General features: G+C 56.2%; 3 protein-coding genes across 3 annotated transcripts; all 3 read right to left on the bottom strand.

The window, feature by feature from the left end:
• Positions 1-1,006: 1,006 nt before the first annotated feature.
• On the bottom strand, positions 1,007-2,094 carry RNF227 (ring finger protein 227). Its single transcript, XM_047089631.1, has 2 exons — positions 1,605-2,094; positions 1,007-1,479 (listed from the first exon to the last, which is right to left on the bottom strand). The coding sequence occupies exons 1-2, from the start codon at positions 2,092-2,094 to the stop codon at positions 1,424-1,426; spliced, it is 546 nt and encodes a 181-aa protein (XP_046945587.1). The 3' UTR covers positions 1,007-1,423.
• A 4,277-nt stretch (positions 2,095-6,371) lies between these two features.
• Positions 6,372-13,165, bottom strand: KCNAB3 (potassium voltage-gated channel subfamily A regulatory beta subunit 3). Its single transcript, XM_047090057.1, has 14 exons — positions 12,796-13,165; positions 11,453-11,496; positions 11,342-11,379; positions 11,020-11,099; positions 9,647-9,691; positions 9,519-9,563; positions 9,276-9,319; positions 8,991-9,077; positions 8,631-8,716; positions 8,354-8,474; positions 8,178-8,269; positions 7,962-8,082; positions 7,704-7,792; positions 6,372-7,439 (listed from the first exon to the last, which is right to left on the bottom strand). The coding sequence occupies exons 1-14, from the start codon at positions 13,035-13,037 to the stop codon at positions 7,362-7,364; spliced, it is 1,212 nt and encodes a 403-aa protein (XP_046946013.1). The 5' UTR covers positions 13,038-13,165; the 3' UTR covers positions 6,372-7,361.
• A 1,455-nt stretch (positions 13,166-14,620) lies between these two features.
• TRAPPC1 (trafficking protein particle complex subunit 1) lies at positions 14,621-16,344 on the bottom strand. The gene is made up of 5 exons (XM_047089812.1): positions 16,276-16,344; positions 16,068-16,166; positions 15,842-15,912; positions 15,324-15,462; positions 14,621-15,023 (listed from the first exon to the last, which is right to left on the bottom strand). The coding sequence occupies exons 2-5, from the start codon at positions 16,164-16,166 to the stop codon at positions 14,895-14,897; spliced, it is 438 nt and encodes a 145-aa protein (XP_046945768.1). The 5' UTR covers positions 16,276-16,344; the 3' UTR covers positions 14,621-14,894.
• Positions 16,345-16,368: the final 24 nt, after the last annotated feature.

Below are 16,368 nucleotides of genomic sequence, written 5' to 3'. Positions count from 1 at the left end.
AAAACTCAAAAGAGTCTTGGGGCACCTGGGTGGCTCAGTCAGTTGAGCGTCCGACTTCGGCTCAGGTCATGACCTCGCGGTCCGTGAGTTCAAGCCCCGAGTTGGGCTCTGTACTGACAGCTCAGAGCCTGGAACCTGTTTCGGATTCTGTGTCTCCCTCTCTCTCTGACCCTCCCCCGTTCATGCTCTGTCTCTCTCTGTCTCAAAAATAAATAAATGTTAAAAAAGAAATTAAAAAAAAAAAACACAACTCAAGAGTCTGAAGTGGGGATCCTGAGATTTTGTAATGCCACTGATGCTGCTGTTTCTAAACTATAATTATACTCTCCTAACGTAACTTACAGGATTTTAAAATAGAATCCTGGCATAGGATAGAAGCTGTCCAATTATGGGGCACTAGTTTAAAATTCTGTGATGAGCATCTTTTTTATTTTTTCAGTAGCGACCGTGTTTTCCCTGTGACTGTGACAATGACAGATAATATCACAAGATTAAAATGTGATGCCTTCACCAAATGGCTCTCCTACCCTTGATAGGCCCTAATTAGGTGCCTCAGATAAAAAACGCCCTCTGGACCTTCTGATACCTGCCCTAACTGGTTGAAGGGAGATTGTGAAATGAAGCAAGGCAGACAGGCATCTCAATAATTTTACCAACACACCACTGGGAATGGGGAGACAGGCATACCAGCACTGGGGGGGGGGGGGGAGGGGAGAACCAATACGTCTTATTTTTCTCAGCTTTCTAAGGTGCCAGAGAGACGGGATTATTAACAGCACACAAAAACCGGCCTCCCCTCTTCCATTATGTCTTAAAAAAAATTTTTTTTCAACCCCATGGGGCACCTGGGTGGCTCGGGCAGTTAAGTGACCAACTTCAGGTGGAGCGCCTCCAACTGCAGCTCAGGCCGGTTCTTGGGTTGGAACCCGGCGTCGGGCTCTGTGATGACAGCTCAGAGCCTGGAGCCTGCTTCGGATGCTGTGTCTCCCTCTTTCTCTGCCTCTCCCCTGCTCATGCTGTGTCTGTGTGTCCCTCTCTCAAAAATAAGTAATAAACATTAAAGAAAATTTTTTTTTCAACCACTGGACACAGAATCGCTAAAATAGGACCTACTGTGCCTCCACGCTTCCCTGGACAAAAGCCAAAGTCACAGCTAAGGAAACAATGTCTCCTTCCCCCGGGGATGTAGATTTTGTTTCCACCTTCCCGGGAACGAGGCGGGCGCAGTCCGCAGAGAGAGGGGCGATTTGCTACAAGCCTCCCAGCTCGGCGTCCACACGCCTCGATGCGGTCCCTCCTGCCCTGGGCTCAGCCCCGGGAAGGGGGACGGGGGTAGCCTTGGCATCCCCCCATCCCCGCTCTAGAGCGTGTCCCGAGAATGCAGCTCCCACCTTTCTTCCGCCGCAGCTTCCAGGCTCCGCCGCTACAGCGTGCAGCGGGTCATGCGGGCCAGGTCCTTAATCTCCGGGCAGTACAGCACTAGGGGGGACAGACGGAGGGTCAGTGGCGGCAGGGGGACGCGGCCGAGGCCCTACGAACCCGGGCGCAACCCCCTCCCCGCAGCCAACCCCCCCCCCCACACACACACTCAGGCGGCCCCTCACCGTTGCTAGGCAGCGGACGCCGCCAGCGGCGCGCGGGCGCCAGCACCCGATGCCACAGCCGCCGGAGCGCGCGCCAGCCCGCGCTCCTGGGTCCCGTCCCCTCCTCGCTCTCCTCCTCGTCGTCGGCGTCGCCGCCTCCCCGCACCGGCCCGCCCGCCTCGTCCGGCTTGCGCTCGGCCCGTGCCCTTTCCTCCAGCCGCGACCACAAGTCCGGGTCCACCGCGACCTCCGCGGCCCCGCCGCGCGGCAGCGGCGTGGGCGCGCGGCAGAAGGGGCACGTGACGACTCGGCGCAGGCGCACCACGCCGCCGTCGCCGCGCGCCGCCAGCTCGCGCAGGCACGCGGTGCAGAGCGTGTGGCCGCAGCGGGCGCGCGCCGTGCCGGGCAGGCGGCGGGGCGCGCGGCCCGCGAGGTTGAAGGGCCGGTAGCAGATGCTGCAGTCCAGCTCGCCCCGCTCCGGAAGGGACGGCACCCTCGCCAGGAGCTGCATGGTGTCCGCCGCGGACTCGAGGGCTTCGCAGGCTCGGCCGGCTCCGTGGGCTGGACGAACAGGCCCTCCTAGTGGCCTGGGTCGACTCCTGGGGCGGGCGCCGCGGCCTCTCGCCGGTTTTAATAGCGACACCCCGCCCCTCGAGGCGTCACCCCGGTGGTTGGGTCGCTCCCCGCTGCGGCACGCGTGGGGGCGGTGGAGGCGCGAAGCCGGGAATGCAGGTGACGGCCGAGCGGGGTAGGTAGGTGACGCCCCGGGTGGCGCGGGGACTGGGCCGGCGGGAGGCACACCACCCCGCTCTCCCCGCGCCTTCCTTCGTCCCCCAACACTAAGCCAGCGCCCCCTCAATTCTGTGTGCAGATCTCTAGGCCCCTTGCGGCGCTGGCCCTCAGCCGCTGGCCCAGGGCGCTGCCCCGGTCTCTGCTGCCCGCTGGGCCTGTTGGTTCAGTTGCTCAGGCTCGTTCACAACCCCACCCGGACTTCCTGCCTAAGTCCATGACACTGCCCATTCTGCCCAGTCTTTAGGGGGCTCCTGGGCAATCTGCACGGATGCCGCCCTCAACTCACTTTATTATGCACGTCCTGCCTGTGTTCTTGTAAGGCTGGCCTCCCAAACTCATTCTCTTCAAACTGCTCACCTCTCAGCTGACATCTCAACTTAAGGAGGCACCTAGATGCCGGGACCATGGATGGCCTTCCTCCTAGGAATGCTGGGAATCCTTTCCTTCCTGAGGAGCCAGGCCTGTCGGACACCCACACACCGTGATGGTTTCAGCAAAGCAGCCCAGCATGAGTTCTGACTCAGGGGTCTGACTTCCCCCCACAGGTAAACAAGACATAACACAGCCCACATTCCCTCCTGGGACCACACCCACCCCAGCTGCCTCCTGGCCCTACCGTTCAGGTTTTGCTTGGAAGGTAATAGCACAGACGCTAAGGCCAGCTGGCTTGAGTTCAGATCCTACCTTGCAGCACTTAGGAGTTGTGACACTTTGAGCAAGTTACTTAACGTCTCTGGGCTGATTGCTCTCCTCGTCTGTAAGATGTGGATAATAATAGTGATGAATTTGTATATGTAAGGTGCTTAGAACCGGGCCTGGCCCACAGGAAACACCATGTGTTAGCTATTTTTATCCCGTGCCCCCAGCCTATGTTGTGTTGGCTTCTCAATACCCAACATCTTCAACACCCATCTCTTTTGATCAATACAGGTGGGGGGGGGCTGCTATATGCCCATGGCATTTGCTAGTTTTGACAGGCAATGTAGAGCTGCTTTTTTTTTTTTTAATTTTTTTAAATGTTTTATATTTGAGAGAGAGAGAGAGAGACAGGGCATGAGCAGGGGAAGGGCAGAGAGAGAGGGAGACACAGAACCCGAAGCAGGCTCCGGGCTCCGAGCTGTCCGCACAGAGCCCAACACGGGGCTCCAACCCACGAGCAGTGAGATCATGACCTGAGCCCAAGTGGGACGCTCAACCGACTGAGCCCCCCAGGCGCCCCAAGCTGGTTTTGTTTTTTAAGTAGACTGTTAAAGCTCTAAAGGATACTCTTTTTGCGAGGAGGTATATTATTACTTGTAAGCAAATATTTGAGAACTTCTGAGTTGTAGTGTCTTCGTGGTCACTTGGGGGAAGCTATCTACTTACGCCAACGATGCTGTCATAATTCACAACTTTTTTTGGAACTTCTCCTTGGACTGTGGTTCAGAGGCCTCCTCGCATCCTTTCTTATTTGCAGTTGGTGATTACGTGTTAACCATTTCGGGCAGATGTGATTATATAAGTGATTCCGAAGTGTTTGATAGCCAAAGCCTTAGACTCTAAGCTCCCAGACCTTTCCTTTCTCATTTGTCTTCAAAAACCCAAAGTGGTGCTTTCCTTGTCCAAATCAGCACCTCTTCCAGTGTTTCCCACCTCTTTCTTTACCCAGCTCCAGAAACCCAGGTGTCTTCCTTGACCCCACCCACTTCCTTTCACCTTCCTTTGGCAACTTCTCAGCAAGCCCTGTAGCCCTGTTAGTCTTGCCTCCTAAATGTCTCCCTGACCCACCTACTTTTTCCCCGCCTATAGAACACCGCAGCAGTCCCAGCTGCCCTCGTCTCTTGCCCAGACCCTGGGAGGAGCCTCTTGGCCAGTCTGTCCACAGCCATTCTAGCCTTCTCCAGGCTTCTCCCTACATGGCTTACAGTGACCTTCCCAGATCTCAAGCCCAACCAGGTCCTAACCACGCACCACTTCCATTCCTTCTCAAAACCTTTTAATGTCGTGATAACTTAGTGGCCTCACGTTCCTATGTCACGTGACTCTGCTGCTTCTCCCGGCAGGAACGGGAGTCTGTTCCCCTAGCCCTTGAATCTGGGCTCACCTTGTGACTCACTCTGACCGACAGAACATGGCAGAAGTGATGTCGTGGTCCTTCAGAGGCCTTGAGCCTCTGCCTTCATCCCCTCGCGCTGCCCTGAGTCTGTTATGTAAGGGAATTTACCAGCAGATGAGGCCGCGTGGAGAACCGAGGAGTTCCAGCCAATAGCCATCTGATCTCCCCACTCAGCGGACCTGCCAGCGGGATCCAGCCACGTGAGTGAGCCCAGGTGAAAACAGCAGAGAAAACAGCCAAGCTAATTTTGGGGGTGAATTGTGTGTGTCAGTGGATAACTGATAGGGTTTCCTATTGCCCTTTGGATGAAAAGAATATTCCAAAGTGCCCTATAAGGTCCTGTATGCCCTGAACCCACCCATGTCTCTCAGGTGGCTTCCATTCTCTTTAGACCCTCTAGCTTTGACCTTTGGCATGCATGTTCCTTTCTGCCAGAAAGCTTCTATTCCCCTAACCCTCTTACTTTCATGTGAGTAACCCGCACTCCTCCTCCAGCGCCCCGTAAAGCCTCCTCACCTCATCAAATACCACTGTAGCCTCAGGTAACACCACATGCTTGCCTCTGGACTTTGACCAACAGAAATTTGTGTTTTTGGAGGGGGGTGCCTGGTTTGCCTCTCCCATCTGTAAATTCCATGCAGGCTGTTCTGGGTCTGATTTTGTTTACCGCTGTATCCCTGTGCCATACCACGGTGGGACTCGATAAATAAATACTTGTTAAATTAGTGAACAGGGTGCGTGATGAATACAGTAAATGAGGTGTGACTACAAAGGAGGATTTCTTATGACCGCTTTACAGACAGCCTCTGGAGGGAATCCTAACAGGGTTGTTTGTTTTTTGTTTTTTGTTTTTTAAATGTTTTGACCAAGGGTTGGGGGAGACATTATTAAAGTAAATGGATAATCCTCCGAGGTAACCATTTAAAGAGAATACTATTTTGAATTTAGAAATCCTTGCATGTTTGTTACAGAATAAATAATCATCACGGTTTAGTCATACGGTTTACCTCCTTGTTTCCGTCAGCCTTCCAAAATGAGTGGGAGATGTTAGGCGTGGATGTAAGTATTCATTAGTGGATCCGGTTGGTTGCTAGCCAGCAAAGGGGAGGCTGCTGACTCTTCTCTTTTTGGAGATGGGTTTTACTCTGCTCCCTCCGCTTCAGGATCAGGAAGGGGCGAGGATGGGTAGAGAGGAGATGGTGAGGTTGTATTTTAAGGCAGGCAAAGCTCATCCTTCTCCCCTGTCTTGTGATCTGTGGAACTTTCCGCCCACTTTGTGTCCCAGGGAAATCAGAGTCCTGGGGGGGGAGGGGGGGAGATTAAGGGGTAGTGTCTGACATAATCCCATCTGAGGCTTTGCTTTTCTGCCACCCTCGTGCCTGATCTTTCACTGGTTTTCTCTTTTCCTTTATGATGCCTCCTTCCCTCCCTTTCTCGGCATCATCTCAACCGTAGACCGGTTTCCACTGCACCGTTTCTTCACCAAATCCCACAGCTTCAACCTCAGAGGAGCCCCTGCCGTTCAGCCACAAGAAAACCACCCAGGTGGTTCCTTGGCACACGTGTGCGTAGCAGGAAAAGGGAAATGAGATATACAAGAGGTGTGGCTAATGTCAGCTTTAAACACAAAGGCATGGGTGTCAGAGGGAGCGGCGACAGAACGATGAAGCCAGAAGGCTGGGTTCTGAGGCATGCAGAGACTGAAGGAAGGAAGGAAACTGGGGCCTGGGGTGTCGGGGCCTGGGTCCCCGGTGAGGGCAGTGACTGGAAGTGACTAGCAACGTGACGTCTCGGTCAGTGGAGAGAAAGCTAATATTGGACTTTCTAAAGGCAGGGAGCTAGGTGAAGGCCTGATATCTGAGACTGAGACCCCTTGCAATTTCAGACACCGTGAGTGGGGATCAAGCTGAGATTTTATTTACAAGTTCCCTGGGAAGTCTTACAGATGAGGGGCCATCATTATTGCTTTAAGATTATTGCCAGAAGGAGGACTGCAGGCCTCCACTGCCGGGTAGGAAATCCTGCTCAAGGCTCAAAAGTCTACCCCCGGACATTTTTATGTCAGCCCCACGTCTTTGCCGTGACCTAAAGGCTGTCACTATGTCCCCCTCCCCCCGCAAAGCACAGCCCAACTTTTCGGAGAGGCCCCCCCAACCACTTTCGCCAGCACATGCTATATGTATACATCTGCCATCGAATTTCCTTTGATCTGCGTCAGTGCTATGTCACAGTATTTCCCACCAGACCCCCTCTCGGCAAGAGCAAAGTACTGACACTGGTGCTAATTTTGAGCCTCCCCCCCCCCCCATCTGCTGGGAGGCAGCGTCCTCAAAGATGATCATTTCCTTCCCGCCAGGACCAGCCTGGCTGCCTTTGTACCAGATACGGTCACAGCCCCATTTCCTTTGTCCCAGATGACATCACAACTCACTTCTTATTAGGTTATTACCCCTTGATGACATATGAAGGGCCACTTTTGAGGTAATCTGCATGTCTCCGGGATCTGCCCTGTTTTTGTGTCTCCCCCTCCCCCGGGCCTCGGCGGCGACTAGGAGAAGAGAGAAGGGAGCGAGACCAAGTGGCAGAGAGGGGATGGCTCGGTAACTCATGCCCGGGGTCAGCAGGAAGGCCTAGAAGGACGCAGCGGGCGGCGGCGCACTACTTGCCCTGGCGAGCCCCGTCGCGGAAGGATATGGCTTTGTTCATGCGCAGCGCTACTCGAAGCCGGGACTCGTTAGTGGGCGGGCCTCATTAGTGGGCGGGGCCTCCCGGTTCCGGCCGGCCGCGGCGTGGAGGGATCCGGGATCCGGGGCGGGAGGGGGGCGGCTGCGGGGAGGCGCTCGCCGGCGGCGGCGGCGGCCCCGCTATGGGTGCCTGCGCCCCTCGACGGACTATTTCTTGGAATGCGGTTTGTTCCCCAGAAGCCCGTCTATCTCCGTCACCGTCTGCGGCGTCAGCTGGCTCAGCACCTGTAGGGAGGCAGTGGTGGAGAGGGCGCTGAAGGGCGTACGGTTCGGTTCGAGGGCCAGAGGAGCAGCACAGCGGGGCCAGGTGGCGAGAAGAGAGTCTCAGCCGCGCCCCTGCCTCGCCCTGTGTCCCTATGGGGCCTCTCCTCTGCAAAGTGGGGCCTCTGTAGTGGTTGAGCTCCCAGGTCCATAACGGGTTGGACAGCGAGGCCCTGACTGTTGGGGAAGGGGACAGAGATGGGCTCCGCCTCTGAGTCCCCGGCTCACCTGTATGGCTCCCAGGTGTTCTATCAGCTGCTCTGCACTTGACACCCCCAGCAAGACCGAGCTGACACCCTCGCTGCGGAGACACCACGCTGGGGCCAGAGGAGATAAGAAAGAGAACTGATGGAGAACAGCGGGCATACACACCTCAGAAGTGTCTCTGGGGAAGAGGGTCCTCCTTAGGGACAAACCAGTGTTGGGTTTGGGGGTTTCCCGGCAGGAGGTGAGGCCCGGCGGGGTCCAGGGCTGGCAGTGTCTCACCGATAGCAAGCTGTGCCACAGTGCAGCCCAGCTGGTGGGCGATGGGAAGAAGGTCCATGACTTTGGCTTGTCGCTTCTTGCCGTCCTCACTCTGCGCTTTGTCCTTGAGCCACTGGTAGCCCTGGGGGCCAGGGACAATGGGCAAAAGGCCACTCCCCCACCACCCAGAGCGGCCCAGATAGCCCAGTCCTGCCGTCCTGAGCCCCCAGATCTCACCTTGATGGCCCTGCAGGTATCTGGGACTCGCCCATCATACTTGCTCGTGATGAGGCCACAGGCCAAAGGGGACAAGGTGACTGAGCCAACACCTAGGAGGAAGAGGACTGGATGTGGGGAAAGGGATCTAGGTGACGGTTAGGCCAAGGGACAGGCAGGGATGGGGGGCTGCGAACCGATCTTGTGGTAGAGCTCTGGCAGTTGCAGCTGCACCTTCTCTCTCTGAAACAGACGGTGCTCCGCTTGCTCACACACTGGAGGGATCAGATTGAACTGTCTGGCCATGGAGTAGGCCTCCTGGGTTGGGGTGGGGAAGAGATGGAGATCAGAGCACTCTTTTCCCTGGGTTTCCACTCCCCCTCCCCCGGTGCAGTGGGGTTTGGAGCAGCCGCGTGAAAGGTGGGAACCAGTCGTGGGACGGGGGGGAGGGGGTAAGCGGGGCGGCATGCTCACCATGATTTCTGCAGCTCCCCATCGGGATGTCCCCCAGTACAGGGCAAGGCCCTGGTCAATGACATAGGTCATGGCCCGCACGATCTCTAGGCACACGGGAGAGAGGGCATCTCACTGTCAGACCCCTGGCATCCAGGACTCCGTATCTGTAGCCCTCTGCCTACCCCACCGAGACCCCAGGCGTCTCTGTGTAATCAGAGAGGTTGGTAACTGCACTTCACCTCCCTCCCCATCTAAGACCTGGGGTCTGAGCCTCCACTGTGCAGATTGGGAGGCCTCCTGAGCAGGGGCTGGCTTCCTGCTGAGAGTTTGAGGAAGTGCTGCTTTGGGGGATCGTCAGGGCTGGGGTGCTGGTTTTACCCTCCATGGGACTATTGGGGTCTGAGCGGTTGGCAAAGACGATGTCCACGTATCCCAACTGGAGGCGCTCCAGGGATCCTTGCAGGCCTGGGGAAGGGGTGGGGAGAGGAAGGTAAGCACTTCAGCCTCAGTTTCCCCGAAGGATTTAGACATTACCCCCTTGCCATGGCCACCTAGCTCCCCACTCCCCTACTCAAAGCCTCCAACTCAGAGTCTCGGAAGACGTTCCCAACTCCTCTGGCTTCTGTACCCAGCCCCGGCAGATTCCCAGCCCCTAACTCTCACCCTCAATGATGTGTTTGCGGCTCAGGCCTCGCTCGGTCTCTGCCCTGCAGAAAAAGATAAGTCAAAGATGAGGTGTGACAAAGATAGGGGACCAGGCCTGGCCTGGTGCCATGAGAAACTGGGACAGCGTGGGTCCTCACGGGCAGGACGCAGACCTGGGGTGGCAGCCGTACCCACACCTCTCCCATGCACCTGCACGCATTCTCTGTAGATCTCCCCACATAGAGTGTGGCGGCCACTTACTGTCCTCCCCAAAAAATCTTGGTGGTGACGACATAGCTTGATCTCCTGGAAAAAGCGAAAGAGAGACAAGCAAGAGAAGGGATGTTGGATGATCATTTCCCCAGCAACCCCTCAAAACACGGTCTCACCTCCATCCTTTGCTCTTGAGGATGTTGCCTAGGGTTCTTTCAGCCCTAGAAGAGAGACAACGCAGAAGCACTGATCCCGCCAGCGTGGGTCAGTTCCTTCCCCTCCTCCCGACCTTTCCCTTCAATGGATTTCCTCTCTCGTAAAGTGGACCATAAGCCAGGAGCCCATTAGGCTGTCAGACCATCCTGGACAAAATAAGAGGGGCTCCCAGAAGGAGGGGTACAGTCCTTTAGCTTTCATTCACACCACAAATATCAGTTGCACATCAACTGTGTACCAAGTTCTGTTCCAGGCGCCAAAGGGATAGAAGAAGATGATGAGAGAAGAACAGAGTAGTAAAGTGGGGGGGGGGGGGGTGGAGACACCGCATCATCTGGTCTGGTTCCAATCACCTGCATTGCCCTCTCCCTTCTTCGATCCTCTGCAAAATCCCCCACAGCGTCCAAGGCTCAGCTTGGATTCCGCTTCACTTTATTGAAAGTGTTCTCTGATTGCCACAGTCTACGGTCAGCCCTTCTTGTCACTTTCCATAACTTTTATTGACCCAATTGTTTGGCACTTAATTAGGAGCTAACCAACACGTGACAAGTCTTAAATGGTCTCGGTGGACTATTACTTTAGTTTTCCTGTTATTTAACCTTGCGTATCTCCCTGTGTCTTGGGTTTAACCATTTCAACCGTGAGCCTTAGGAGGGTGTGTTGTCATCCCACAAGCAGTGACTGCTCTGTGCTAGGCTCTGCGTAGCTACGTAGGTGACACGAGGAAGAGGAAGACAAATTTCACGGAAGGAGGCGCCTCCCAGTTGGGCAGCAAATATGGCTACATAAACCAGTAATTGACAGATTGTGCATCAGAGGGCAGTATAAAGGGCTTTGGGACCTGAGGTGAGTGGTGACCAGTTTGGGGAGCTGGACAATGGCTTCTCGGAGGAGCTGACATTTGGGCCAAGTCTTGAAGATAAGCTGAAGAGTTAGCCAGATGGAGAAGAGGCCAGGGGGAGGGGGGGGGGTGTTGGTGAGGGAGCTCATCTAGGGTTTAGCTACTCCCAGCGTGAAGCCATGGGTATGTGACGCGTGGCCTGGCATGTTTGAAAATTCAGCTTTGTAATCCTCACATCGTTGCATATAACGGATGCCCAGGATATAGGTGTTGGTTTTATTTCAGTTTTATTGCACAGGACGCCCTTCGCCCTCTAAGCTGAAGATGAACTTGTTGGGACTACAATTCCCATAGTGCTTTGGGGGCCCCTTGGCCGAAAGGTTGGAAGTTCGCGGTTACAGAATTCCCAAGGTCCCCCAGAGGGAAAACAAGAAGCCCCGAGGTTCTCTTAGCCTTTCAAGGGTAACTTGGCTTTTTCACCCCAGTCCTTACTTTCCCGCTGCGTACACTTCAGCCGTGTCAAACAGGTTTACACCATGCTCATAGGCTACTGTCAGCACGTCCTCTGCTGTCTAAGGAGGTGAGAGAAAGAGATGAAGACCAACCACTGGCCCTCAGGGACCCCCCTCACTGCACTCCCGCCCATGGCAGCTCAGCCCTGGCCTCCACATTCTCCCCCCCCCTCCCCGACCCCAGCCTCAGGTCCGCCATTCTCCCTGTTTGTTGTCCAAACCGCTCTCCACGTCCACATCCCTCTTTTCTGGCTCCCTCACAGCCCCTGGCCCTGCTTCCAGGTCCCATCACTGATAGATACCTCATCCGAGATTTGAGAACCAAATGTGACCCAGGTGCCTGCAAGAGAGAAGTCAGGTGGGAGGCAAGCCACGAAGGCCCCCTCCCTTCATTCCTCTTCTTTCGAACTCACCTAGGCCAAGACAGGATACTCGAAGACCAGACTTTCCCAGGTTCCTGCAGGATACAGAAGCGGCAGGAAGGGGTGGAGCCTCCATTAAGGGCATATATTCTCAGCCCCCAGCTCCTCTCCTTCCAGAATCAGAAGCCCTCAGTGTATCTCAGTCCAAAGGAACTAGATCCAGTGGGCCTACCGCAATGGGCAGTGCTATGCCCAAAGCCTAAGTGAACAAATAAATGACTCTGGAGCCGATGTCCAGTGCCCCTGTCCCTCCTAGCACATGGGAGGTGTGCTGCCCGGTTTGTATTTCTTCTGCTGGGGTCTTGTCTGCGTTCCAGGCATCTCTGGGATGTGGGGAGTTCAAGGCTGGGAGGAATGTGACAGGCTGATTGTGGTCAGTTGGTGAAATCAGACCCTTAGATAGAGGGTGCTATACCACAGGGCAGACACTGAGGTGGAAGGGGGTAAACCAAGTCAAGTTCAGGCACTCAGGCAGGCAAGGGTCCTTGGACAGGCTAGGCTGATGGGCCCCCAAAACGCAGCTGGGACCACCTGAGTGGACTATGACAGGAAAGGCCAGCTCTGTCTCTTCCTCCCTCCACTGCTGTGGGCTTGTGGAGTCTTGTCTCTGAACCAGAGAGCCCCCTCCTCCCAAGGCCTCCTCACTCAAAGCCAACACATGGAGGAGATCAGATTGCTCAAGTGACAAAGTCAGGTCAGATCAGTGACCTCTGCTCACTCCCAGGCAGGAGCCCCTCCCTTCTGCCCTAATGCAAGTTCTGAGAGCCCAGTGGGTCTCCGAGAAAGTCGGTTATGATTCAGTCCACCTTCTCCACCAAGCCCCTGTCCCTCAGCAAGGGGTCGAGAGATGTGCCCCATGCTTCCAAGAGCCCCACTCCCCTCCCCACCAAGAAAGGTGGCAGGAGACCCAGCCCTTGGGGCAGGGAGGGGGGGTAGTATCTGGGTCAGGCATCCTGAGCAGGCCAGAGTGAGAAGCCGTTTCCTTCCCCCCTCTTCCCAGGACACGGACCCAAGGACACTCCATCCCAGAGGGGGCCCAGCCTGGAGATCCGTGCATCCCTGGACTTCCTGGGGGTATGGAGGGGAGTTCAGGGGCATCCCTTGGCTCTGACAGGACCGGTCAGCCTTGGTAAAGTTGGTTTTCTCCTACTCAGGGGATCGACGAAGACAAAGAGAGAGGGACCGAGTAAGGGAGAGCCCCGGTGAAGGGAAGAAGAGGTGGAGTGAACTGGGATCTTCTTAGCGAAGATTGACGGGTCCTGGAGGCATCCCAGGAAACCTCAGGGGTCCGGAAAGGGGAGCAGATGGGGTGGGCTGCTCGGCCACCCCCATACCTGTATTTCATGCCAGTGCCTCGGCCGGTGCTCTCTCGGAGGGCCCCCGCGGGCGCTGGGGGTCGGGGCACCAGTGCGGCCCGGGCCTTAGGGACCGACCCTCCTCCCCCTGGAGGATTCCCATGCCCCCCGCCGACCGGCCCGCCGTTACCGCCCCCGGGGCCCGGCCGGGGTCCACACAGACGGTCCTCACTGCTCCGGCTGCGAAGGTTCTGCTCGGTACAAGCGATAGACACCTGCATGTCTGCTGGCCAGGGCGGGGGAGGGGGCTCCGAGGGGGCGGGAGGAGGAGGGAACAGGGAAGCCCGCGCGCGGACGGCCGGGGGGTGTAGTGGCGCGAGCCCTGGGAGAGCGGGAAGGCGGAGGAGGCTGCGGCGGGAGCCGCGGGGCGGGATCGGGCCCACGGGGGCGGGCTGCTGGAGGTCGCGGGGTTTGCGGCGGGAGGGGAGAGACGCGGGGGGCGGCACGAGTGCAGATACTCAGATACGGGGGCCCTGGTGCGGGGAGGAGGGGGAAATGGGTGAGGGTAAAGGTCGAGGGCGGTCCTCGGAGGATGGGCACCTAGGGACGAGGGGTGGCGGTGTAAGAGAGATGCCACCCCAGCCCAAACCGCAGCGGGACCGCTAGGCTCCCAGTAGCGTCGGCAGCGGGCCCAGATAATCAACATGCAGGCACCGCCCCCTCATCTGCATAAAGCCGCCCGCCTCCCAGCCAAGCCCGCCGCTCATCTGCATAAGCCCCTCCTCCGGAGGCTCCGCAGCTTGAATATTCTGTGTGCTTAGCGAAGCCGGGAGGAGGGTGGAAGCCGGGAGGAGGGAGGCTGGTTATCGGAGCCCCTGGGACCCGCAGCAGGTCGGCCTTCCTCGGCACAGTGGGTCTCAGTTGGGGGCGATTTTACCCCTCGGGGTCGTGTGGCCAGGTCTGGCGACAGTTTTGACTGTCACCCCTGGGGTTGGGGGGTGGGGATGTGCTATCAGCAGCTAGTGAGTGGCGGCCAGGACAAAACGCAGGACAGCCCCTTTGCCCCTAACAAGGGTTTATCCAGTCCAAAATGTCAACGCATATGGTCCCCACTTCTGGTTTGACTTACATTTTTTTAAATTTATGATGGTGCAAAAGCAATAGGCATTCAGTAGAAATCATACTCTGAATTTTGATCTTTCTGGGCTAGTAACATACTGTATGATACCTCTCTCCTGATGCAGGGCTGTGGCAGGAAGCCTCAGCTCCCAGTCAGCCACTGGATCACAAGGGTAAACCACTGATACACTTACATCGTGCTGTTTTTTACTTTCAGTATAGTATTCAGAAAATCACATGAGAGGCACCTGGGTGGTTCAGTCTGTTGAGCGGCAGTCCAACTCTCGATTTCACCTCGGGTCATGGTCCCAGGGTCGTGGGATTGAGCTCCGTGCCAAGCTCCACGCTCTGCGTGGAGCCTGCTTAAGAGTCTCTCTTTCTCTCCCTCTGCCCCCTCTCCCCTACACTCTCTCTCTAAAATAAAAACATAAATAAAAAACATAAATAAATCACATGACCTACTCAACACTATTATAAAATAGGCTTTGTGTTAGATAATTTTGCCCAACCATAGACTAATGTAAGTGTTCTGAGCACATGTGAGGTAGGCTAGGCTATGTTATGATGTTTGGTAGGTGTATTACATGCATTTTCGACTTATGACATTTTAAACTTACAACGGGTTTATCTGGACATAACCCATGACAAAGCCTCTTTACAGGCTCAGGGGATGTGGCCACCCTGGTTAATGCCTTCGTGAGTGGGGCAGGACCCCAATCAACCACTCAAACTGACACGCTTAGGCTGCAAAGGGTTACCAAAAGTTTATTCTGTACTTTTGCAGCATCAGGTAGGAGATAAAACTGGAGAGGGCCTGGTTTGGAGGTGTGAGGATTCCTGCGGGCTTCCTGCCTGGGCCGGGAGGGCACCAGGGAGGGCTTTAGGCTGTTGTCCTGGGAGGGCTGCTGGGGAGCTTGAGGGGGTAGAGGGGCATGCAGTGGGAGCCCTCACGTCAAACAGGTTAGGCAGCGCCCCAGGCAGACAGCGATTCTCCTGGCGGGTGAGGTAGAGTGCTTCCTTCAGCCAGCCCGGGCAGAGAAGAAAGGCAGAGAGCGGACGTAGGAGTCCAGTCGGGAGCGGAAGAGCTCACTTTGCACAGTTTGGCCCAGCGGGCACAGGGGATTCTTCACCACCAGCTCCACATACAGCTATGGAGGGGAAGGGTGTTAGAGCCAGGCTTTGTAACTTCTTATTTTCAACCCCAAACCTGGTATATAACCTCAGGGGTGTGTGAATGCAAAAGGATTAAGGGCTGGGAGTCAAGCCCTTCCTGAGGAGAAAGCAGTGGTGTTTAAGGACATAAAGAGTCCCCAGGAAACTCCTGACTTCAACAGAGCTATGATACAGTAAGATTAGGGCAGGGAAGCGGAAGGAGTCTTGAGGCTCTAAGTGGCCCTGGCTGTTGAGGAGCTTTAGGGGAAGGAAGGGTCCCGGGGGCTGGCACTGACCGCACTGTAGATGTGATGCAGTACATCTCGGATGGGTCCGACGCCCAAGTCAGTATTCATGACAACCTTGATCCCAGTGGGTGTCTCGTAGTAATGAAGTTTGTAACGGCTAGTTTGGAAGGCCAGGAAGCCGTCCTTCCTGCAGAGATGATGAGGACGTTAAGGAATGGGAGCATAATCTCTCCCAAAGAGATACTTTAGATCCCGTCTAGGTGGACTCCCTAAACACCTCATTTGTAGGAGCCTCATTTGGTAAAGACACCTCCCATTTTCACCCCTCAATTCGGCCCCTGCATGCAACCTCTCTACCTTCAGATTTCCCCCCCCCACCCCCCCCCCACCCCCCCACCCCCGTTCTGGCCAGCCCCAGCACTCTCGCTCCAGGCTCAGCCCCTCTCTCTCTGTCTCCTTCCCCTCTCTTGGGGTCCAATGTCTCTTCCACTCCACAAAGTCTCCCGCACTCCCAAATTTCCAAGACTGGCCCTCCTTCCCTCAACATCCCTTTTGACTCAGCGTACATGTCTAGCGGGGACATCTTGCTGACAAAGGAGCGGATAGAGAAGAGCATGCCGTACATCAGCTTGTACTCCTAGGGGAGAGGGACAGAGTTAGTTAGCTCTCGGTTGTTGAAGGAGACGGGGTAGGGGTGGGAACCAGCCGGGGTTTGGAGAGGAAGGGCTGGGCTGGGACTGTGTGCGTTTGGAGATGCGAGGTCACCCGGATTGCGCGGGGCCCTCTCGTCACCTCCTCTTTGGGGATCCCCGCTTGCTTCTTGCGGTGCCACTCGCTGTAGTGCAGACACACTCCATTCCGGTCAAACAGGTACAGGTTGTGAACAGTCATCTGCAGGGCAGGGAATGTAAGCCTCGCTCCGAGACCGCCCACAGCCCCGGTGCTCCAGCTTTCGGCCCCTGACTCCCCCAGCTGGCGGGGACCCCTCCCCCGGACTCACCGGAACTGCTCCCAGTGCCCGTCACTAGATACTTCCGGTTTTTTGCGGCGCCCCGCCCAACCCGCTCCCCAACCGCAGTGGCGGGGCGCTAAC

The sequence above is a fragment of the Lynx rufus genome, unplaced genomic scaffold (genome assembly GCF_022079265.1).
Source record: "Lynx rufus isolate CCGP_SWC_20201006 ecotype Redwood Valley unplaced genomic scaffold, mLynRuf1.p SCAF_28, whole genome shotgun sequence".
NCBI lineage: Eukaryota > Metazoa > Chordata > Mammalia > Carnivora > Felidae > Lynx > Lynx rufus.
The sequence above is the reverse complement of the archived record's forward strand: the minus strand, read 5'-3'. Positions and strand labels throughout refer to the sequence as shown.

Excerpts from the sequence above, each read along its gene's own strand:
- RNF227 (XM_047089631.1), bottom strand. The coding sequence starts at position 2,094 with ATGCAGCTCCTGGCGAGGGTGCCGTCCCTTCCGGAGCGGGGCGAGCTG. Across the intron at positions 1,480-1,604 it reads GCGTCCGCTGCCTAGCAACG|TGCTGTACTGCCCGGAGATT; the intron begins GTGAGGGGCCGC and ends TGTCCCCCCTAG.
- KCNAB3 (XM_047090057.1), bottom strand. The coding sequence starts at position 13,037 with ATGCAGGTGTCTATCGCTTGTACCGAGCAGAACCTTCGCAGCCGGAGC. Across the intron at positions 8,717-8,990 it reads CCCCAATAGTCCCATGGAGG|AGATCGTGCGGGCCATGACC; the intron begins GTAAAACCAGCA and ends CCGTGTGCCTAG. Across the intron at positions 8,083-8,177 it reads ATACCTGCAGGGCCATCAAG|GGCTACCAGTGGCTCAAGGA; the intron begins GTGAGATCTGGG and ends CCTGGCCCCCAG.
- TRAPPC1 (XM_047089812.1), bottom strand. The coding sequence starts at position 16,166 with ATGACTGTTCACAACCTGTACCTGTTTGACCGGAATGGAGTGTGTCTG. Across the intron at positions 15,463-15,841 it reads AAGATGTCCCCGCTAGACAT|GAAGGACGGCTTCCTGGCCT; the intron begins GTACGCTGAGTC and ends TCATCTCTGCAG. Across the intron at positions 15,024-15,323 it reads TGCATCACATCTACAGTGCG|CTGTATGTGGAGCTGGTGGT; the intron begins GTCAGTGCCAGC and ends TCCCCTCCATAG.